The sequence below is a fragment of the Arvicola amphibius genome, chromosome 18, assembly GCF_903992535.2.
Source record: "Arvicola amphibius chromosome 18, mArvAmp1.2, whole genome shotgun sequence".
NCBI classification, from domain to species: Eukaryota; Metazoa; Chordata; class Mammalia; order Rodentia; family Cricetidae; genus Arvicola; species Arvicola amphibius.
Window position 1 is genome coordinate 32,219,344 of NC_052064.1, and position 21,300 is coordinate 32,240,643.

Consider the following 21,300-nt stretch of genomic DNA (forward strand, 5'->3'; position numbering starts at 1 on the left):
TTTATCAAGATTATTTCCTTATTCTCAATTACTAACCAAAATTCATCCAAGACTATTAAACAGGAATCTGAAATGAAGGCTCACCCCCCAACCCCAAATCAGCACTCATAGAGCCGGGTTAACACGCCTGGAATTCTGCTGATCCAGGGATAGCAAGAGGGGTTTCACTGGGTGGTGGTGGCTCACACCTTTAATCCCAGCACTCAGGAGGCAGGCAGATCTCTGTGAGTTTGAGGCCAGCCTGGTCTACAGAGTGAGCTCCAGGTCAGTCAAGGCTGCACAGAGAAACCCAGTCTCGGAAAACCAAACCAAACCAAAGAGTTCATTCAAATACTAGGTGACAGTGTTTATATAATATGGTATGATTTTTCTAGACTGATTCTTCAGTCTGAAAGCTGGGATCACAGGCATGTGTCTCTCTCTGATCAGTGACTCCATTTCTGATTAACATTTCTAGATGTAAGATCCCATACTCAGTTAAATGCCTAAGGTAGCATTGATTTTAATAGTAAAAATGTGGAGGAGCAATAAAAATGAAGTCTTACAATCAATTAATTTTGAATAAAATGTCATCGCTTAAGATGTATAAGCAAACACGTGGTAAAGTGTTCTGTTTGTTTTCGGGTTTTGTGTGTGTGTGTGTGTGTGCATGTGTGTGTGTGCAAACATGTGTGTGTGCATGTGTGTGTATGTGTGTGAAGAAAAGCTCTTATATCTCAAGAGCAGAATGTGAAACAGCATTTCTTTTTTAACATTCATTATTTTTCTAGGGGGAGTGTATGAGCCATGGCCCACATGCCCAGATCAGAGGACAGCTTGAGGGAGAGACCTCTCTCCTTCCCCGATGTGGACTCCTGGGACTGAACCCAGGTCATTAGGCCCTGTACACCAGCCCTAAAAAACGCTTATTTTTAAAAGTTGCCCAGCTGGAGAGAAACAGAGGCTAGGAATAGAATAGTTGGATTAATGCGCTCAAACGAAGACATTTCTTTGAAACGGGACTAACCTGATGTGAAAATCCATAACCAAAGCTTCCGTAGGAAAACATGAATTCCACCTCCACCATGCAGATAAACTGGAATCGGAACGCTGTTGTTAGAGAAGTGGCCGGGATGACAGTGTCATAAACGTACACTTTAGAAAAGCCTAGGGTGACCATTCTGGTTAAGAGAAGAGACCAAAGCCTCACATACACAGAGAACTCCCACAGAGTTCTGTTCGGTTCCAAGAACATGACAAGCCTTTCACCTTAACACAATGCTAGTGATCAAATGTGTAAAATTTGAACTTAGAATTATTAGTAAGATTATCCTAAGATATTGACTTATATGTATATATTTTGATTTTTTTGTGGGGAGGGGGTGCAAGACAGGGTTTCTCTGTGTCACAGTCCTGGCTGTCCTGGAACTAGCTCTTGTAGACTAGGCTGGCCTCAAACTCACAGAGATTCGCCTGCCTCTGCCTCCCGAGTGCTGGGATTAAAGGCGTGCGCCACCATCGCCCGAGTAAGGTATGTATTTTATATATGTTTATAGGTCTAATGCCTTTCCTATCTACCCCAGATCAAATGGAGATTGAGACATGCAACCTCACCTCTGAACCCAGGTTGACCATGTGTGAAGGGAGAAAGGGCCCCCTACTCTGTGGCTTTATATGTCCCTCAACCCCGTTCTGGCCAGGAGACAGCAGAAGTGGCTCGGACTGATCATCTGATAAAATCACCAACATTTAGATGCGTTCAGAACTAGGGACTGCCAACACGTCTTCAGAGACTTCTCCGCAGACAGTCTCGTCCCGTGGTTTCTAAGCCTCTCCTCCACAATTCACTAATAGGATCAAATTCTTTTTTTTTTTTTTTTTTTGGTTTTTCGAGACAGGGTTTCTCTGCAGCTTTAGAGCCTGTCCTGGAACTAGCTCTTGTAGACCAGGCTGGCCTCGAACTCAGAGATCCACCTGCCTCTGCCTCCCGAGTGCTGGGATTAAAGGCGTGCGCCACCACCGCCCGGCTGGATCAAATTCTTAAAACATATTTATATATGTATAGATGTAACAAAGAAAAAGAGGCCAAGAATTTGAGAAAGAGCAAGGGGGGAGGGCATGCGTGGAAGGAGTTGGAGGGAGAAAATGGAAAGGGGGAGTGACTTTATAATTTTTAAAGTTATAAAAAATATAAAGAAGCTAAATTGAGTCTGAAAAACATGATGCCAAAATTTATATTAAAAATAAAGAATTTGTGGGCAAATATGATAATTTCTCTGTTACACATATTTTTACTAATTCATATAACTATGGTTAATGTAGTGAAAAAATCTTAAAAATTAGGCACTAAACCATCAGAGTAAATTCTCGGCACTGTTAGATACCACGCATGGGCAATCTGAGGAAGGCCGGTGCGGTTCTTACCGAGTTTCTGTGCTTCATCTGCAGGACTTCAGTAAAGCAGCCTTTCTGGAAAACAGAGGTAGAACGGTTCACGCGTGTGTCTGTAGTTTATCTACAGCACAGTAGCATACAAATCTGGTCGTCGTTTTTAAATATACACGAATTTGACAGCTAAAATACAATATTAATACAAATATGATCTCATCTTAACTAAATTAAAATACAAATATAACGAATGTTCATTTTAAAAAAAACCAGTTGCAAATGACAGAAATAAATGTAGACATTAGCATTTACAAGGGCAAAAATGTTCCTGCTGGCAGACTTCCCTTCCTGTTCATCAACCCCCATTCTGGCTAACTGCAAATCTCCATGGCAAACTCCGGACAGGTGGAAGACCTTCACACCCCAAGGGCACGGACAGGCTCTGGAATCTTTGCCAACCCTGATCTGGGGTTATCATCTGCGGTTATCTCTGCTCTCCTATAGGTTACCTCGCCCAATTCAACGCCCAACCGGGCTTTATTCTTCTTCCTGAGCATCTTCACTGCTTCCTGTTTCATGGTTAAGAACCATGCACACAGCCGGGCGGCGGTGGCGCATGCCTTTAATCCCAGCACTCGGGAGGCAGAGGCAGGCGGATCTCTGTGAGTTCGAAGCCAGCCTGGTCTACAAGAGCAAGTTCCAGAACAGGCTCCAAAGCTACACAGAAACCCTGTCTCGAAAAACAAGAGGGGGGGGGAACCGTACACACTATATGCTGAGTACTTTGGTATACACACTGCTGAGTACTTTTGGTATGTGACGCGATCTTCCTTCTCGTCCCCACCTTGTGCTGTCTCTCACAGACCCTGAAGCAAAGGCCTTATTCACCAGTCAACGTCAGAAAGTAATGCAGACCCCGGCCCCCGTTACCCTCAGTTGCCCCAAATTACGTGATCTCATGTGGGGATTCAAAGTTTTCTTATTTAAAACCTCATGCTTTCTGACGGTCCTAATTTTTTTGTTTGTTTATAATGAACTTTGCTTCCTATGCATGTGGTAAACAAAAGGTATCCATCAGAAAGCAGGAGCCACGATGAAAAATGCCAACTAGACAGTACGGCACCAAGATTTAGTTATTTTTTTACTTTTTGTTTTTTAATTCATTTTTTTTTTTTGAGAGTATGTCTCACATAGCCCAGGTTGGCCTTGAAGTCACTATGTGGCCAAGGATGACTTTGAACTCATAACTGTCTTGTCTGTACCCCCCCCCCCACACACACCGCAAGTACTGGGATTACAGGTATGGGTCCCATGTAGCTGGGGGGAAAAGAGGGTTATTTTTTATACATACCTGTATTATTTCGTAAAGATGTGCTTCAACGCTGCCCAAGGAAAGGGGGGGTCTTTCTGTACTTCCTCCGTCCTGCATTAGCTCCAAAAAGATATTATTCCGGTCATCATCTTGACGCCTGGGAACCTCAATGCCAAAATGTATGAAAGGAAGCATTAAATTTCAGGCCTGGATTTCAGGCGTGACTTCCAAATAAATGCCTTCCTAAGGCATACTATACCGTGGGCATTGCTAATTATTATTTTTTTGCACGTTAGTCTTGTGACTTTCCAAGTTTGTCATTCCACATATTCTAAGGTCAACAAAATCAGGACTTGTTTATGTCTAACATTAATTATGATCCTTCGAATCATCAATTGCCCGAATTGTCCTTTTAACTATACATTAGAAAGGTGCCCTCAACACTCTCCTGAAGTCACGTCTAAAGATGAAGTGTGGGGCCGGGCGGTGGTGGCGCACGCCTTTAATCCCAGCACTCGGGAGGCAGAGGCAGGTGGATCTCTGAGTTCGAGGCCATCCTGGTCTACAAGAGCTAGTTCCAAGACAGGCTCTAGAAACTACAGGGTAACCCTGTCTCGAAAAAAAAAAAAAAAAAAAAAAAAAAAAAAAAAAAAAAGATGAAGTGTGATTCAGGTATATTAAGCAGAAGGAACAAAGCTAGAGCTATCATAATACTCAATTTCAAATTATCCTAACAGAGCCATAGTCACAAAGACAGCATGGCCCTAGAACAAAACAGGCCTTGACCAGTGGAATCAAATATAGGGCCACACAGCTACTTGATTTTCCACGGGCACAAATATATATATACACATCGGAGAAAAGACAGTTCGCCAAACAGTGCTGGAGAAAACCAAATACTCGTATGCAGAAGAACGATCTGGATCCCCACCTTTGTACGAAAACAAATCCAGAAGAGGTGAGTGTAAGGCCTGAGACTTTAAGAGACCATCAGAAACGCACTTCAAGACACATTCACAGGCAGTGACTTTCTGAACAGAGCCCCTGGCAGCTGGAGAAAACAGCAGCAAGGACTGGCAAGCAGGAAGGCATCAATTAAAACGCTTCTGCATGGGGAAACAAACTCCCTTGGCCAGCAGCTCATTTGGCAGGAGATTAAAATCCGGAATACGTAAAGGACTCAGAGGAGTAAACCCAGAAAGGATAAAGCACCCGCAATCAACAGATGGGCGGAGGGTGGAGGTGCAGGTGCTTCACAGAGCTTCACAGGACTTCTTAGGAAGGTGCCCCAGGCCACAGCGGGGGAGCACAACCCTGCAGAACCCAGAATAAAAAAGCACTACTCTTAGTTCTTGCCTGCCTTTTTTTTCTCCCCAAAGATGCAAGTACTTAGAATGCTTGAAACCTATAAAGACACATCATTCTATTGAGAAGAGAGGTTTCCCATTACCTGTACAGAAAAATACTTCACTTCGTCAAACCTGAGTAGAAAGTTCTTTTCGTTGTTGGCGGCTTTCAAGTTCCGGAGTTTCGTGCATTTCGTGACGTGGTTTATAGAGATACGAACGAACAGATTAACATGCTGTTGTACAATGACTGAGAATAAAATATTTAGGAAACAAGTTCGGGTGTAATTGATCAAACAACGCATTGTAAAATCTATTAAACAATCCGGGCCAAAATATAAAACTCAAGCAAGTACAAAGAGAAGACAATCTCTGAGTATACTGGACAACAGGAAAAACTTTTCATAATTACATCTTTGACTCTCGTTGCTAGGCACAGTGTCATCAGGAGTGATTATTCTTCTCTACATACCTCTCATTTCTATCCTTGCATTCTCGCTGTAATTTCTTTGCAATTTTCTTATATATTAATTTTAAGATGACTAAGTATATATAATCTATAACTGACATTATTTTCCAGATCTAAGTATATATAGAAGTTTTTAAAATCAATTAGTTTCTTTACATCCTGACCAAAGATCCCCCTCCCTCCTCTCCTCACATCCCCTTTCCCCCAATCCACTCCTCCTCCTGTTCAGAAAGGTATCAAGCAAGCGAGGCATAGCGAGTTGCAGCAAGACTAAGCACCTCCCAACGTATTAAGGCTGGGCGAGGCAATCCAGTATGAGGAACAGGCTCCCAAGAGCCAGCCAAGGTGTTGGGGGCAAACAAGCAAATAAACTAAGAATAACTGGATCCTAAGATAGAATTCACAACAATGTGATCTACTCTAATTCACTTCATTTTAGTGAATTAGTCTCCATTCTGAGGGCACTATATTGCTTTCACTGTACTTTATAAGTTTAAAAAAAATGCTTTCCAGATTTGAGTTTCTTCAAACATCACTATAGAATTTTTTTTTTTTTTGAAAAATGCCCTTTATACAAAAAGAGGAAACGCAAAGCCGTAATGAGAGTGGCTTAAGAGTAAGCGTAGAGGAATACAGTGGTCCACACCTCTAATTCCAACAGGGTTGGGAGTTCAAGGCCAGCCTGGGCTATGTAGAAAGACACTCACAAAGAGCCAAAACAAGGCACAAATTTAAAGTAAATTCTTTTTAAGACGTTTGAGTAGACTTACTGCTTACATGTAAATTAGCATTATCTCTCTCTCTTTTTTTATTTTTGTTTTTCGAGACAGGGTTTCCCTGTAGTTTCTAGAGCCTGTCCTGGAACTAGCTCTTGTAGACCAGGCTGGTCTCGAACTCAGAAATCCGCCTGCCTCTGCTTCCCGAGTGCTGGGATTAAAGGCCTGTGCCACCACCGCCCGGCTTAGCATTATCTCTTAAGGGCACACCATGGTTTTCCTTTAGCTTATGTGGTGATTGACGGAAATCACGGAGGACCAAAAATCTTTGTGTTAAACTTCTACACTGAGAAATGGGATTTATTTTTGATGTCCTTGAATCTGAACAGGCAGGCATTCATGATCATTTTAACATAAGTCCAGTGATTGCAACTGAAATTGGCATTAGAATGGACGACAGAGACATTCATCCGAGACTGAGATATGAGAGAGCATGAAGAACTATGGTAATCAAGGGTTTGTTATAAATGTGTAATATTTTGTAAACTGAAAACAAGTGCAGGAGGACGAGTGATCCATGAACAGAACAAGCTTTTTTTGAGACCTAGTTTCTCTGTAGCTTTGGGGCCTGTCCTGGAACTAGAGATCCGCCTGCCTCTGCCTCCCGAGTGCTTGGACTGAAGGCGTGCGCCACCACCGCCCGGCTTAGAACAAGCATCTAAACCACCCTACCCTACCAAGCCCACCCTTGCAGGCGTCCTCCCTGGAGGGCAGAGCATCCTAGTCCCTTTCAACTACCAAACAGCAGCCAAAGCCAACACTTTGAAGACGTACCACCTGGAGGGCAAACAGAGCGTTTGAGGATCAAATGGTTAGTGTTCCAAGCTGCTGCTCTGCTTCCAGGTAGTTAGTGACTCTGCAGTAAGACCCCAGAGCAGCAAGACATGCCGATGCCGTGGTCTGCAGACCAAAAGGATACATCTGTGGGAAAACTGTCTACAACTCTTTATGTGAACAGCCAGGCAGCCGACCTGCAACAACCGCAACAAAACACAAAAGGCAAACACGTTTTTTAAAGTTAAGTTTCTTACGTTTCACGGTGAAGTTTCTAAATCTTTAAAACACAATCGGGTTGGGTTTCTCACATTAGAAGGACTCTGTTGTTTGTTCTTACTATAAGCATGGTTTTGTGAGGCTGGAAAGATGGCTCGGTGATTGTAGAGGAATCAAACTCAGTTACCAGCACCCACATCAGGTCACCAGTGCCAAGGGATCTGATGTCCTCTTCTGGCCTCTATGGGCACCAGGCACACAGGTGGCACACATACACATACACATACATACCCCTCACACACACACACACACACACACAAATAGCAAAAGCTTAAAATACTGTTTCTTCTTTACAATTTTCTATTACATCACTCTCTCTCTTCTGATTTTCTCCTTTCCCCACCCCACCTGTGTGTGTGTGTATTTTGTGTATGTGTGTGTATTTTGTGTGTGCGTGTGTGTGTGTGTAGACACGTGCACAATGGCATGTCTAGTGGTCAGAAGACAGCTTGCAGAAGAAGCTGTTTCCCTTTCCCCACCATGGGGGTCCTGGAGTTCAAATGCAGGTCCTCAGGTTTAGCAGGTGACAAGTGCCTTTGGCCCCCTTGCTATCTCACCACCCAAGCAAGGTTTGTGGCCATGTGGAGACTATTGCTTCTGAGGTTGGCGAGGAGCACGGAGGATAAAGGGGATAAAGGAGTCAATGTTTAAACCGTCGGCCAATCTGTAAATAAGTATAACCACTTGAGCTCAACAAAAACACTGGTTCACAGACTCCTCTTTCAGACAGACATTGGGCATTAGCAGATCTTAGGCGGGTCCCCAAATTAGTGTCTTACAATCGTGTCAGACAGACGCTGGACATTAGTGGATCTTAGGTGGGTCTCGAATCAGTGTCTTGCAATTATGTCAGGTGATTGGGAATCCTTATAATCGAAAACATTGTTTCTGTGAATTGGAATGTTTTCCATAATTTGGGTGAATATTTAGTGGTTTGATGACTCATATAAATAAAAATTCATGAGCATGCTTACCCTAGAGGACTCTTTTCTCCACTTACTTTTCAATCACCAGACAATAATATCAACTGTGTTTCATGTCAAATGAGGAGTAATTTGTACGGGGCTCGCTGAAGGAGACTCATACATACCACATCTCCAAACGGTATCAACGTTGGTGTCTCATTTGTTACTATCATTTCTTCACTCTGAGACCCTTGAAGAGTTTTTCTTAGCATCTATAATGAAAATAAATTAATTTAACACTTTAGAAGAAGAAGTAGAACATAACTGGATAAAATATTATTTCCGCTAATATTTTCCGAGTGTCTAGTAAGTATCTGGTGCTCTAGGCAGTGGATATAACCATAAGAAACTCATTTCTATCTTCAGTAAGTTTATCACCTAGATAAACAAATAAAGTGTACAATAATTAAATATGGAATTATCCAGTAAGTCAGAAAAGAGGAGAAAAGCAAACACGCATATGAACAATGGTCCTTCGGTTAGTTAATGGATTGAACACACAGCAGGATATATTGAAACATTTATAAGATCACTCCATCCAGTATGGCAGTCACCCAAACTTCTATTCAAACATAACTCTATCAAGATGAGGACACACATGAAACATAGGACACATTAGAGAAGGGTCTCACAATTTCCAGATTTCCTCTAAGGAAAGGAAGAAAGTAAAAAAAAAATTCAGCACAAACCCATGGGGACGGAGACCAAGAAAGAAAATCCGTAAGTGACTGTGGAAAACAGTAGGGAGGAATAGGGACCACAGAAGAGACAAAATCAAGGAGAAAGTCAACACTATACACGTTCTGGCTGCAGACGGTACAGCACTGGGTAGGAACCGAGCCCTGCAGGAGAAGGACTGGGTGTGACCTCCTCAGAGGAGGTCTGCTTCTCAGGGAAAAAGACAGAGGAGGAGCGGGGTCCCCTGAATTTGTAACAGTAAGGAGAAAGAAAGATGTTTTGTGCGGGGAGTTAAGGACAGCAGAACATGAAATAAGAACCACCAATCAGCCGGGCGGCGTATGCCTTTAATCCCAGCACTCGGGTGGCAGAGGCAGGCGGATCTCTGTGAGTTCGAGGCCAGCCTCGTCTACAGAGCTAGTTCCAGGACAGGCTCCAAAGCTACAGAGAAACCCTGTCTCAAAAAACCAAAAAACAAACAAAAAAACCCACCGAATACATTTATGTTATACTTCACTGTTGGTGGCCACAAGCATTATACAGATCAATAGACAAACTCCCAAGAATATAATCTAATGATTAACCTGATCTGCAGAGCTTCAGGAACACCTGTTTTTGGGATAGTCACCATCAATTCTGTAGAAATCTTGTGAAGCCCTGGTTTTGCTCCCTTCCGTAATGGGATTCATCCCGAAACATCCCAGCAGCGTATAACTCATTCTTTAAACATGACTTTTCCTGTGCTGGCAACTGGCTGACTTTCTCCTACCCTGTGGGGCCCTGGTGTGAAAGCGTTCACTCAACCAAACCTTTGTTCTCGTAGCCCAATCTACATAAAGCCAGTCTCCCACAATCACCCTTACTGACAAGAAAGGAAATGATCCACAATTTTATAGAGTGCAAGTTTTGAGAGTATAACCTAATTATTCTTCGGATTGCCTCAATGTCTGTTATTATGTCCCCTTTCCAATTCTGGCTTTGTTAGTTTAGATATTCTCTGTCCTTTAGTTAGTTTGGACAAGGGTTTGTCTATCTTGTTGATTTTCTTAAAGAGCCAACTCCTGTGTCATCGATTCTTTATTGTCCTCTTTGTTTCTATTTGATTGATTTCAGTCCTCAGTCTGATTATCTTCTGCTGTCTGCTCCTCTTCAGTGAGTTTGCTTCTTTTCTGCTCTAGAGTTTTTTAGGTGTTCTGTTCAGTTGCTGATATGGGACCTCTCCAATCTCTTTATGTAGGTACTCAGTGTCTACTTTCCTCTTAGATAAGTTTGGGCATGTCGTGCATTGATGGTCACTGAATTCTAGGAAGTCTTTATTTCTGCCTGGACTAGGTGAGAATGGAAACAGGAGGGATCCGGTGGGGGGAGGAGGTGTCAGCGGAGAGATGACTGGAATTGGGGGCAGATGGGGATGGAAACCTCATGCAGTGGAAACTTCCTGGAATCTTCGAGAGTGACCCTAGTAAAGATTCCTAGTAACAGGGAATCTGGAGCCTGAATTGTCCGCCTTCTACAACTAGGCACAGCTTTCGGCAGTGGGACTGGGACACCAATCCAGCCACAAAACCTCTCCAACTACAATCTGTCCTGCCTATAAGATGTGCTGGGGTAATGGTGGCCACAAAACTTATGGATGTGGCCAACCAATGACTGGTCTTGTGCCATGCCATGACACTACCTGGATGGCCAAGAACCAGAGGCTGGACAACCCAGAGACCCAGACACAAATGAAAAAAAAATTAAATGACATGATTATTTGCTGCAAGGAACCACTTGTTTGTCCTGGCCGCCCCAGAACCAAAATAATCACACAGAAACTGTGTTAATTAAATCACTGCTTGGCCCATTAGCTCTAGCTTCTCTAGCTTCTTATTGGCTAACTCTTACATCTTAAGTTAACCCATTTCTAATAATCTGTGCATCACCACGAGGTCGTGGCCTACCAGCAAAGTTTCAGCACATCTATCTCTGGCAGCGAATCCATGGCGTCCCCAGACTCCGTCCTTCTTTCTCCCAGTATTCAGTTCCATCTTCCCTGCCTACCTAAGTTCGGCCCTATCAGGCCAAGGCGGTTTCTTTGTTTGTTAACCAATACAAGCCACACATAAACAGAAGGACCTCCCACACCACTTACTAATGACTTTCTGCTAGACTCACAGATAGGTGCCTAGCCCGATTGCCATCAGAGAAATACCGTCCAGCAATAGATGGTAACAGATGCAGAGACCCATGGCCAAACGCTAGGCAGAACCAGGAGAATTCCGCAGAAGAGGGGGAAGGAAAGGTCAAAGGAGTCAGAGGGGTCAAGCACACCAGGAGAACATGGCCCCCAGAATCATCTAAGCAGGGCTCATAGGAGATCACAGAGATTGAAACAACCAAGGACCCTCATGGGTCTGAGCTAGATCCTCGGCATGCATGTTATGGGTGTATAGCTGAGCGCTCTGGTGGGGCTCCCAGCAGTGGGAGCAGGGAGTCTCTAACTCCTAGTCCTACTGAAACTGGCTATGCCATGTTTGGTGGATATCCCTGAGAGAACTGGTTTTTTGGGGGGGAGGAGTGGATCTGGGGTAGAGGGGAGGTAGCTGGGGAATGGGAGAAGTGGAGGAAGAGAAAACTCCTACTGGGCAGCCTTGTCGGGACATCATACGATGCTGTGTGCCTGGTGTTGTTGTAGCATAGTAAGCCACATTTGGTTCATGTCCCTGGGAGGCCTGCTCTTTGCGGAGAGGAGAGGAGAGGAGAGGAGAGGAGAGGAGAGGAGGGGAGAGGAGGGGACTTTCCGGGAGGGGAGTGATGGAGATGGAGGGGAGGGGGTAGGAGGAAAGAGCAACATGGGAAAAGCGAAGAGGAGAAAACCCATGGGAAAAGAGGGCAGGGGAGCAGAGCAGAGGTGTTCTTTTCTTCTCAGAGAGAAGAGGAGGTGAGGGGGAGAGAAGGTTTTTTTTCGTTTCTCTCCTTCTTCTCTTTGGGGAGGGCTCCTCGGAGAGAGGAGAGGAGGGGAGGAGGTGGGAGGGGAGGAGAGGGAGGAGAGGAGGGATCTACAGGAGATCCTTGAGAGGAGGTAAGGGGAGGGGAGGGGAGAGATTCTTTCTTTTTGAGGAAGGGGGAGAGGAGGGAGGGGAGAGAGAGGGGAGAGAGGAGAGGAGGGAGAGGAGGGAGAGGAGAGGAGAGGAGGGAGGGGGAGAGGAGGAGGGGAGGGGAGGGAGGAGAGGAGAGGGAGAGGGAGGAGTCTCTTCTTCTTCGTCTTTTCTTTTCGGGGGAGGGGGAGAGGAGAGAAGGGGGGTTCTTCTCTTAGAGGAGTCGTGCCCTTCTACGCGAGGAGAGGAGAAAAGGAGAGGGAAGAGGAGAGGAGGGAAGGGGAGGGGAATCGGCCTGCGATCTTCGCAGCTGTGGGTTGGGTTTTGCCTCTGCTCTCTTGCGAGGAGATTTTGGGTAGTGGAGGAAAACTGTAGTTGGGATGTAACACATAGAAGAATAATTTTGAAAAACAAAATAAAATTACCATCTCCAGGAAAAATTCAAACAATAACAGGATATCTATGTATTTATAGAACCTGCAGTGTGCCTGGAAAGACTGACTCACAGTGATCCCAAGAAAAGTTATTGCCCTCCACAAAGACACACTGGGCAGGCTAAAGCTACTAAATTGCATATAAGAGTAAGCAATAAAACTTGCTTCGTTTTACTGCTTTATTATATAAGAGTAACATAAAAGCCAAATGCAAGGCTAGAACATCAGTAATACAGGAAGGGTAAACCAGAGATTGGTACCTGGTGGTGGGGAGGGGCAGGGGCTGCTGAAGAGAACGGGAAGCAAGGGCAGGTGCTACTCCCAGAGAACACTTTACAAATGTAACCTTTGAGGGGAAGTCAGTGTTTTGTTGGCAAAATATAAAACCTGCAGCTCACTGTTAGAAGCACGGACATTGTAACAAAATTAGGTCTTTACACTGATTTGTATTCTTTTCAATTCTCGCATGGATGTTTCACAGTATTTAGCGTAGAGATATTTTTGCCTCTTTGGTTAAATTTGTTCCTAAGTGCTTTTGTTTTTATAGCTATTAGAAATGAAGATGTTTTCTTGATTGTTTTTCTCAAGTCGTCTTCTCCGAATGTAAAGAAATACTAGCGATTTTCGTATGTTCCTTTTGTAACCCCCAAATTTACAGAATTCTTTCAGTTTAGCTCTGGCGGTTTTGTGACAACCTTTTCTACCTGTAGGGGCAATGTCCGGTGACAATGTGACTGCTTCCTCTCCAGTCAGGATGCCTGTTTTCTTACATGATTGCTTAGGCTAGCACTTTCAAAACTGTGTTGAGCAGAAAGGCATTTTTATCTCATTCCATGCCTAAGAAAAAAGGTTTCGACTTTTTCCTTATCCAGTATGTTTGCTGTGCCTTTGTCATATGTGGCCTTTATTGTGGTCACATACAGTTCTTGTGTGTTGAGTTTCTTGAGATATTTTTAATCATGGATGGATGGTGAATTCTAAGTATAATATATATATATATATATATATACACAAATATACATATATATATCATGGATGGTTGGTGAATTATAAGCATATATATCAAGATCTATATAGATATAGATCTATATATCTGATATATATATATACAGATAGATCTTGGTATATAAGTATCTATATATAGAGATAGATACTTATATACCAAGATCTATATATCAATGCCTCCATATCTTTCTGACTTTGCACTAAAGAGCTATGTAAGGAGCCAGGGCTTCCGTCCTCACTACTATAACAAGACAGCACCACCTTCCTGCACCCATAAAGCATCAATGGACACCAACCACAAGGAGGACCTGGATTTCCATGCACACCCAATAGAGTACTGCACCCCTCCCTGCTGGGGTGATGTCTGAAGAGGCCGTCTGAAGTGTGGGATCACCCAGCAGTCGCAAGGCAATCTGTATTTTCCTGAGCCATGAATCAAGCAGTCATAAAAATGTGCCACACATGGAAACTAAACAACATGCTTCCAAAGAGCCCGTGCCAGAAGAAGGTAAAGTACCCGGGAAGAAGGGATGCCAGAGGGGACAGGGAAAGGCCGCCTATTAAAAATCAAACCCAAAAGGACAATTGTCTTCACCCCCACCTCTGCTGAACTGGAATCAACATGGCTTTGTAAGCATTAACTTCCTGGTTTAGTATTAGCTATTTCTCAATAATTACTCGTTCAGCTCTTAAAATATACAACAATTCAGCCAGGTGGAAGTGGTTAAATCATACAGTTCAGCTAGGTGGTAGTAGTGAAATCATACAACAATTCAGCCAGGTGGTAATTGTGCTCACCTTTAACCCCAGCACTCAGGAGGCAAAAGGTGAAAATATATATATATATATATATATATATATATATATATATATATATAAAACAAAGCCTTAGTGGAAATTTTTTATTAAAGGGTTTTAAAGCTGGGTATGGTGGCATGCCCATGTAATCCCAGCATTTGGGAGGCAGAGGAAAAAGGAACAAGAGTATAACACTATATAAGGCTAGTCTCAGCTACAGAGAAGGTTCAAGGCCAGCCTAGCCTAGGCAACACACTGTCATACACACACACACACACACACACACACACACACACACACACAAAAAGCATTTAACAATTACAATGGTTTTTCTACACTGATTTTTTTTTTATTCTACAATTTCATCGGTTCTAGCAGGTTTCTGATATCATCATTAAGAATTTTTTAATGTGTAAAACAAACAAAGAAAATTTCACTTTTCCCTTTTATATTTGTTTTCTTATCTAATTAAGGTGGCTAGGATTTCCAGTCCATCCTGTCTTAAATACAAATGCTGAGCGTCTTAAAAATGTTCTTAAAGTCAGGAGGAGCCGGGCGGTGGTGGGCGCACGCCTTTACATCCCAGGCACTCGGGAGGGCAGAGGCAGGCGGATCTCTGTGAGTTCGAGCCAGGCCTGGTCTACAAGAGCTAGTTCCAGGACAGGGCTCTAAAAAAGCTGCAGAGAAACCCTGTCCTCGAAAAACCAAAAAAAGAAAAAAGAAAAAAAAAAAAAAGTCAGGAGGAAGCTTCCTGTTTTTCACAGCTGAGGGTGAAACCTGCCACGGTTTTTCATACATGCTGTGAGCTTTGAAGACCTAGTGTGTCTTTGTGCTCGTGGCGGTACCATCCCCAGTCGCTAAGGTAGAAGCGGCCTCATGCTACCCACGGCTGGTTGCAGAAAACACACTACGCTCAAAATGAAGTATGCTTCTGCCTTTTTTAAAAAAGAAAGGAGATTCTGCCCATTGCCGTACATGGGCCATTCGAGAGAATATTGTTCTCAGTGAACTAGATTGGGCACGGAAAGACCAGACTTCTGTGACCTTGTTTATATGTGGAATCTTAAGAATAGTCAAAACCTCTTACAAGACAGGAGAGCACTGTGAAGGAAGCTGCAGGGGAGAGCCAGAGGAAAGGTGGGGAGAAAGCGTGGCCCAAGCGGATAGAGTTTCAGTTGGAGAAAACTGAGTACGTTTCAGTGATCTATTGAATACCATGGGTAATATGGATCATAGTGACGTATTGCATAGTTCAGAACTGCAATATAGGATGCATGGGACCGAGGAATCCGGTACTCCCAATTTTTCTCCTTCAAGAACTAATAATAGGTATCAATAAACAATCGAAAAATGATCCGATATATCTGCAATCAGTTTGTTATTGTTGAACCTCTCTCTCTCTCTCTCTCTCTCTCTCTCTCTCTCTCTCTCTCTCTCTCACACACACACACACACACACACACGGTTGTCTGTGGTTTAACTGTAGTTTACAGTAACTACTTACAATTACCATACCATAAGATGTGTCTAACTATGATATATTGTGCTTGTATTTAAGTGAAGCCTCATGCTTCTTATTACAGTTCTATCCCTTACTTTGGAAGTCTGCTTTGTTATGTTAAGGTCTCCCTCTGTGGCCCAGGCTAATGCGAAGTTCACTGTGTAACCTAAGCAGTCGTCAAAACCGCTGACATGCTCCTGCCACAGCCTTCCAAATGCTGCAGGTACGGGCATGGACTCGATGTCTATTCTGAAAGGCGAGCTTCAGTTGATAAGAGCCTAATCTGCAAACCCTTAAAGCGGCCTTCGCTACTGGTGCTCAGTTCCTTGACCATGATTCCTGCCTGCCTACCTCAGCATGGCTGCTTTCCTTCCTAGCTGAGCACGGCTCTCGTGAGCAGCAGCAACAGCAGAAAAACGCGTATTGCTGAATTCCTAATAGAACTTGGGCAAGGGTTCTAACACATCACATAAAGACTCCAATATGACCTGGAACTTCGAGGGCAAGAATTCTTCAAGCTGGAATCCGGGCTGGTGCCAGACACATAGTGGTGTCATTGTATGGGTAATCACGAAACAATTAACTTAAGGATAACGAGGGGTTCAATCAGGACTAGGAAGTAAACGCATCTAGGAAAAGTAACTATGGGTTAGCGGGGCTTCCAAGAAACTCTGTGGGTAAGACAACGTCTCCAGAGAATGGAATGTCGAGGACGTGAACCGGGTACAGACGTTCCTGTCAAAGCCACAAGGGGCTTCCGGAAGTTACCCGAATCAGTCTCTCCAGGCTCGGCAGAAGTTGTTGGGAATTGAAGAGGAAACATTGGGCTGGAGAGATGGCTCAGAGGTTAAGAGCATTGCCTGCTCTTCCAAAGGTCCTGAGTTCAATTCCCAACCACCACATGGTGGCTCACAACCATCTGCAATGGGGTCTGGTGCCCTCTTCTGGCCTGCAGGCATACACACAGAGAGAATATTGTATACATAATAAATAAATAAATAAATAAATAAATAAATAAATATTTTAAGAAGAGTTAAAAAAAAAAAAAAAAGAAGAGGAAACTTTGACTTCAAGTTCCTTCCAGCCCAACTCTTGTACCTTAGAGGAAGAGTCAACTGCCCCGTTAGACGAGTCTTCACTATGCCAGGAAGTGGTGACTAACAATGTGTTCTTTTCGCATTCATTCTTTCCCCCAGCCAAGTGTCAGAGCAATGACTTCCCTCCGCCGTCTGAGGCTCTTTGTCTCTGTTGAAACAAGGAGCGGCACAGAAGCAAAACACGACACAAACCAGGTATTATCCCCAGAGCCGCGGGAGAGAATACTACGACTCCCCAGTTCCTCATTAGCGAGGAAGGAGACGACCATCAGGAGTAGATGACCATCCCCAGGAAGTGAGAGGTGGTCAGAGAGCATGCCATGCTTCATGGCTGCATTTGAGTTCAGAGGATTGCATTTGCCAGCTGAGTGGGTCAAACAACTACGTGGTCTTATCTAGCAGAGTATCTACCTAGTCTGAATTGACAGAAGGATAAGGAATGACAAAAAAAAATTATAGAAAAAAATTAAGGTGGTAAATGTGGAGAAATATACTAAACTTTGGTTAAGAACAAGAAAGCAAATGAAAGGTGGAGAGGACAGGAAGATCCTGGTCCTTGCTGTTTGTCAGCCTAGCTCCAAAGTTTAGTGAGAGGCTCGCTCTTCCTTTCTTTCCTTCTTCCTTCTTTCTTTCTTTCTAAAGGTAACGTATGTACATTTTATTTCAAGACATAAAACAAACAGCATAAAGATGCCCAAGTGCCCTAAAGATAAATACATTTCAAAGATTCTCATTAAAATGAATTGTTCCAGCAAGCAAAATACTTTTTTAAAAATAAAAAATCAGTATTCTGAATTGCAAATGCATTTGCTTTTTTTTTTGCAGAAGATCTGCCATGATTATTTTTTTAAGAATAAGGATTCCACAAAACAGGCTTGCTCTATGTGCTAGATTTTTAAACAGTTCAGTGACTCAATATGCTAACTACATACATAACAGATAATAATAAGAAAACAACTCAACCTGATGAAAAGTTAAAATCTTCATTAATACACTGAAAAACTGACAACACATGCCTTAAAATCAAAAATACAAAAATTAAATGTTTTTCCTGAAAAGTTTTCCTTAAAGATTCATTTGAAAATGAAGCTGCATGTAATTTGTACAAGAGTTGTACAAGTAAACAGGTAATATACATAAAAAATACTGACATACTCCTCAATTATCAGTTGTCCACCTTTAATTTCCAATACTGTACTTCTTAACAAGCATACAAAATATCAAACCTCTCTCTCTTGAAAAGTGCCGTTCTTTGATATCCTTTACACAAAACCAGTCTGAGCCTGCAGCCTGCTAATGCAGTTGAGAAGCAAAAAAAAAAAAAAAAAAAAAAAAAAAAAAATGCTTACAAATTCTACCTTCCATAAAACGCCCCTGAAAAGGGGATTACATGCCACTATAAAAATACCAGCCTCTGCTGGGCGGTGGTGGTGCACGCCTTTAATCCCAGCACTCGGGAGGCAGAGGCAGGCGGATCTCTGTGAGTTCGAGGCCAGCCTGGTCTACAAGAGCTAGTGCCAGGACAGACTCCAAAGCTACAGAGAAACCCTGTCTCGAAAAACAAAAACCAACCAACCAAACAAAATATCAGCCTTTTGTGGTAGCTGCATCAGAGAACCAAGGTGTGAGGACTCTTCCCACACAGCACAGAAAACTCGCTGTGAGCAGACTAACCGCACGGGTGTCTGGGGGTGCATTGGGCCACGGGGGGTGCCTAGCCACTGGTAGGTACCAAGCCTGTTACACCGAGTGTTAAACTGGCTGTAACCGAGAGTGTAACAGGGACCACCAGCCCGTGCGAAGTAAATACTGAGTCACTGTGCTGAATACTTCATCCCTGGGGAAAACCAAAGGCAGCGGTAGCTGAATCGAGCCCCACAGGAGACTGAACTCATCCTCCTCGAGACTTTGACCTAACAGAAAACTGCCCAAACAGAAAGACAGAGATAAGGAACTAACACATCCAAAAAAGAGTGAACAAGACGGCAACAATCGGTACTTATTAATAACTACTTTATGTGGAAATAGATTCATTCGCCAATCAAAGGACAGAGAACAGTCAAACCGCTAAAACGGAAGAAGCTGAGTACAACGGCAGACCCCTGTCATGGCAGCCTCGGGAGGCTGAGGCAGGAAGACAGCCCGTGCCACACAGTCACAGACCCCTGTCATGGCAGCCTCGGGAGGCTGAGGCAGGAAGACAAGCCCGTGCCACACAGTCAGACCCCTGTCATGGCAGCCTCGGGAGGCTGAGGCAGGAAGACGAGCCCGTGCCACACAGTCACAGACCCCTGTCATGGCAGCCTCGGGAGGCTGAGGCAGGAAGACAGGCCTGTGCTATACAGTCAGACCCTATTACACATGGAAAAGACAAATGAGATCATTACATAATAATCAAAGGATCGAGTTGTCAGGACGATTATGATAACTGTAATTATATATTCATCTAAGATCAGAGTACATAACAATATTGCTATACCTGAAGAGACAAATGGCAGTAAAATACAACTGGGGTTCAATTCTCTTTCCATTTTTTTTTTTCGGTGCTGGGGCTTCAACCCAGGGCCTTGCACATGGTAGGTGTCTTAGGGTTACTATCGCTGTGATGAGGCACCGTGACCAAAAGGAAGCTGGGGACGACAGGGCCTATGTGGCTCACACTTCCACATCCCTGCTCATCACTGAAGGACGTTAGGACAGGAACAGCCCAGGTCCCTGGAGGCAGGAGCTGCTGCAGAAGCCATGGAGGGGTGTTGCTTACTGACTTGCTCTCCATGGTTTGCTCAGACTACTTCCTTATAGAACCCAGGACCACCAGCCCAGGGGTGGCACCACCCACCATGGGGTAGGCCCATCCATCACTCTTGTGGCATATTAATTTAAGATATATTTCATTTGCTTATGCTGTGGAACATTTGTTTAATGATGCAAAGATGGGTTGCATTCTTTTATGTTGCCTTTGTTTGACTCTGTGAAGCTGTGTTACTTTGCCGCCTGAAACACCTGATTGGTCTAATAAAGAGCTGCCAATAGCAAGGAAGGGGAAAAGATAGTGGGGCTGTCAGGCAGAGAGAATAAATAGGAGGAGAAATCTGAGAGGAGAAGAAGGAGGACATCGGGGCCAGCCTCCCAGCTACACAGCAAGCCATGGAGTAAGAAGTAAAGAAGGGAAAAGAGAAGGAGAGAAAGATAAAAACCCCAGAGGCAAAAGATAGATGGGATAATTTAAGAAAAGTTGGCTAGAAACAAGTCAAGCTAAGGCTGGGCATTCATAAGAAAGAATAAGTCTCTGTGTGATTTATTTGGTGGTGAGTTCCCCAAAGAACCAAAAGAGTTAAAAAAAAAAATCTATAAAGCACTGATTAAGAAAACACCCTAAAGGCTTTCCTACAGTCAGATCTTATGGAAGCATTTCCCAACTGGGGTTCTGTCCTTTCTGATGATTCCAGCATGCCTCAAGCTGACTTAAAAACAGCCAGCACAGGGCTAAGGGAGATGGCTCAGTGGTTAAGAGGCCTGGCTGCTCTTCCAGAGGACTCAGGTTCAATTCCCAGCACCCACATGTCAGCTCACAACTGTCTGTAACTTCAGTTCCAGGGGATCCGACACCTTCATACAGGCATGCATGCAAAAACACCAGTGCACATGAAATTAAAATAAATAATTGAAAAAAAATAGCCAGCACAACAGGCAAGCGTACTACCATTGAGTTACATCCCCACAAGGACCCTACTCTTAACAATGAACAGGTTTTCCAGGCATAAAATCAACAAGGAAGCATTAGATTCGAAGCTACCTTTCAGACCTGGTGAGGCTGACAGACAACACACAGAGCATTCCATCCGACTGCAACACAACACGGGCTCTCTCTGGGGCACACTGAGCGTTCTTCAGGACGGATGCCGTGAGGTCAACAACAAATGTCTTGTACTGTATCAGGCATCTTTTCTGGCCTCAGTGGTGTGAAATTAGAAATCAGCAAGAAGAAGCCAGGAGGATTCACACGCGTGTGGAAATGACACAGAAACAGCAGGGCAACCAACAGGTGAAAGAAATAAAATACTTCAGGCAAGCAAAACTGGTTCTGCAACATCCAGACTTACAGAATGCTGCAAAAAGCTAGAGGAAGAGACAAGAAAGGGCCTATGCCAAGAAAGGAAGATCTCAATTAAGCTAACTACAACTCAGTGAAGGAAGTAACCGTGACAAGGTAAGGAACAGAAAGAAACAGCAACTTTAGAGCGCAGAAAAGCGATTCTACTAATTAACAAAGAGTCGTGCGGCCAAAAAGTACTCCACGCACTCAGAAGACTATTTTTTAATTTAAAAATGTATTTATTTATCCTGTGTATATAGGAGTTCTGTATGCATACATGTCTTCACATCACACGCGTGCATGGTGCCCAGGGAGGCCAGAAG

The 21,300-nt window shown here is 43.7% G+C and overlaps 1 protein-coding gene across 1 annotated transcript in view; it reads right to left on the bottom strand.

Moving 5' to 3' along the window:
* C2cd6 (C2 calcium dependent domain containing 6) overlaps nt 1-21,300 on the bottom strand; it is a 39,891-nt gene that overhangs the window by 14,361 nt on the left and 4,230 nt on the right. Inside the window, exons 2-7 of the mRNA XM_038315558.1 lie at nt 8,414-8,500; nt 7,190-7,241; nt 5,130-5,275; nt 3,719-3,844; nt 2,404-2,448; nt 1,007-1,075 (exon numbers count right to left, since the gene is read on the bottom strand). Coding sequence (XP_038171486.1) covers nt 1,007-1,075; nt 2,404-2,448; nt 3,719-3,844; nt 5,130-5,275; nt 7,190-7,241; nt 8,414-8,500 — 525 coding nt within the window. The remainder of the gene's footprint in view (nt 1-1,006; nt 1,076-2,403; nt 2,449-3,718; nt 3,845-5,129; nt 5,276-7,189; nt 7,242-8,413; nt 8,501-21,300) is intronic.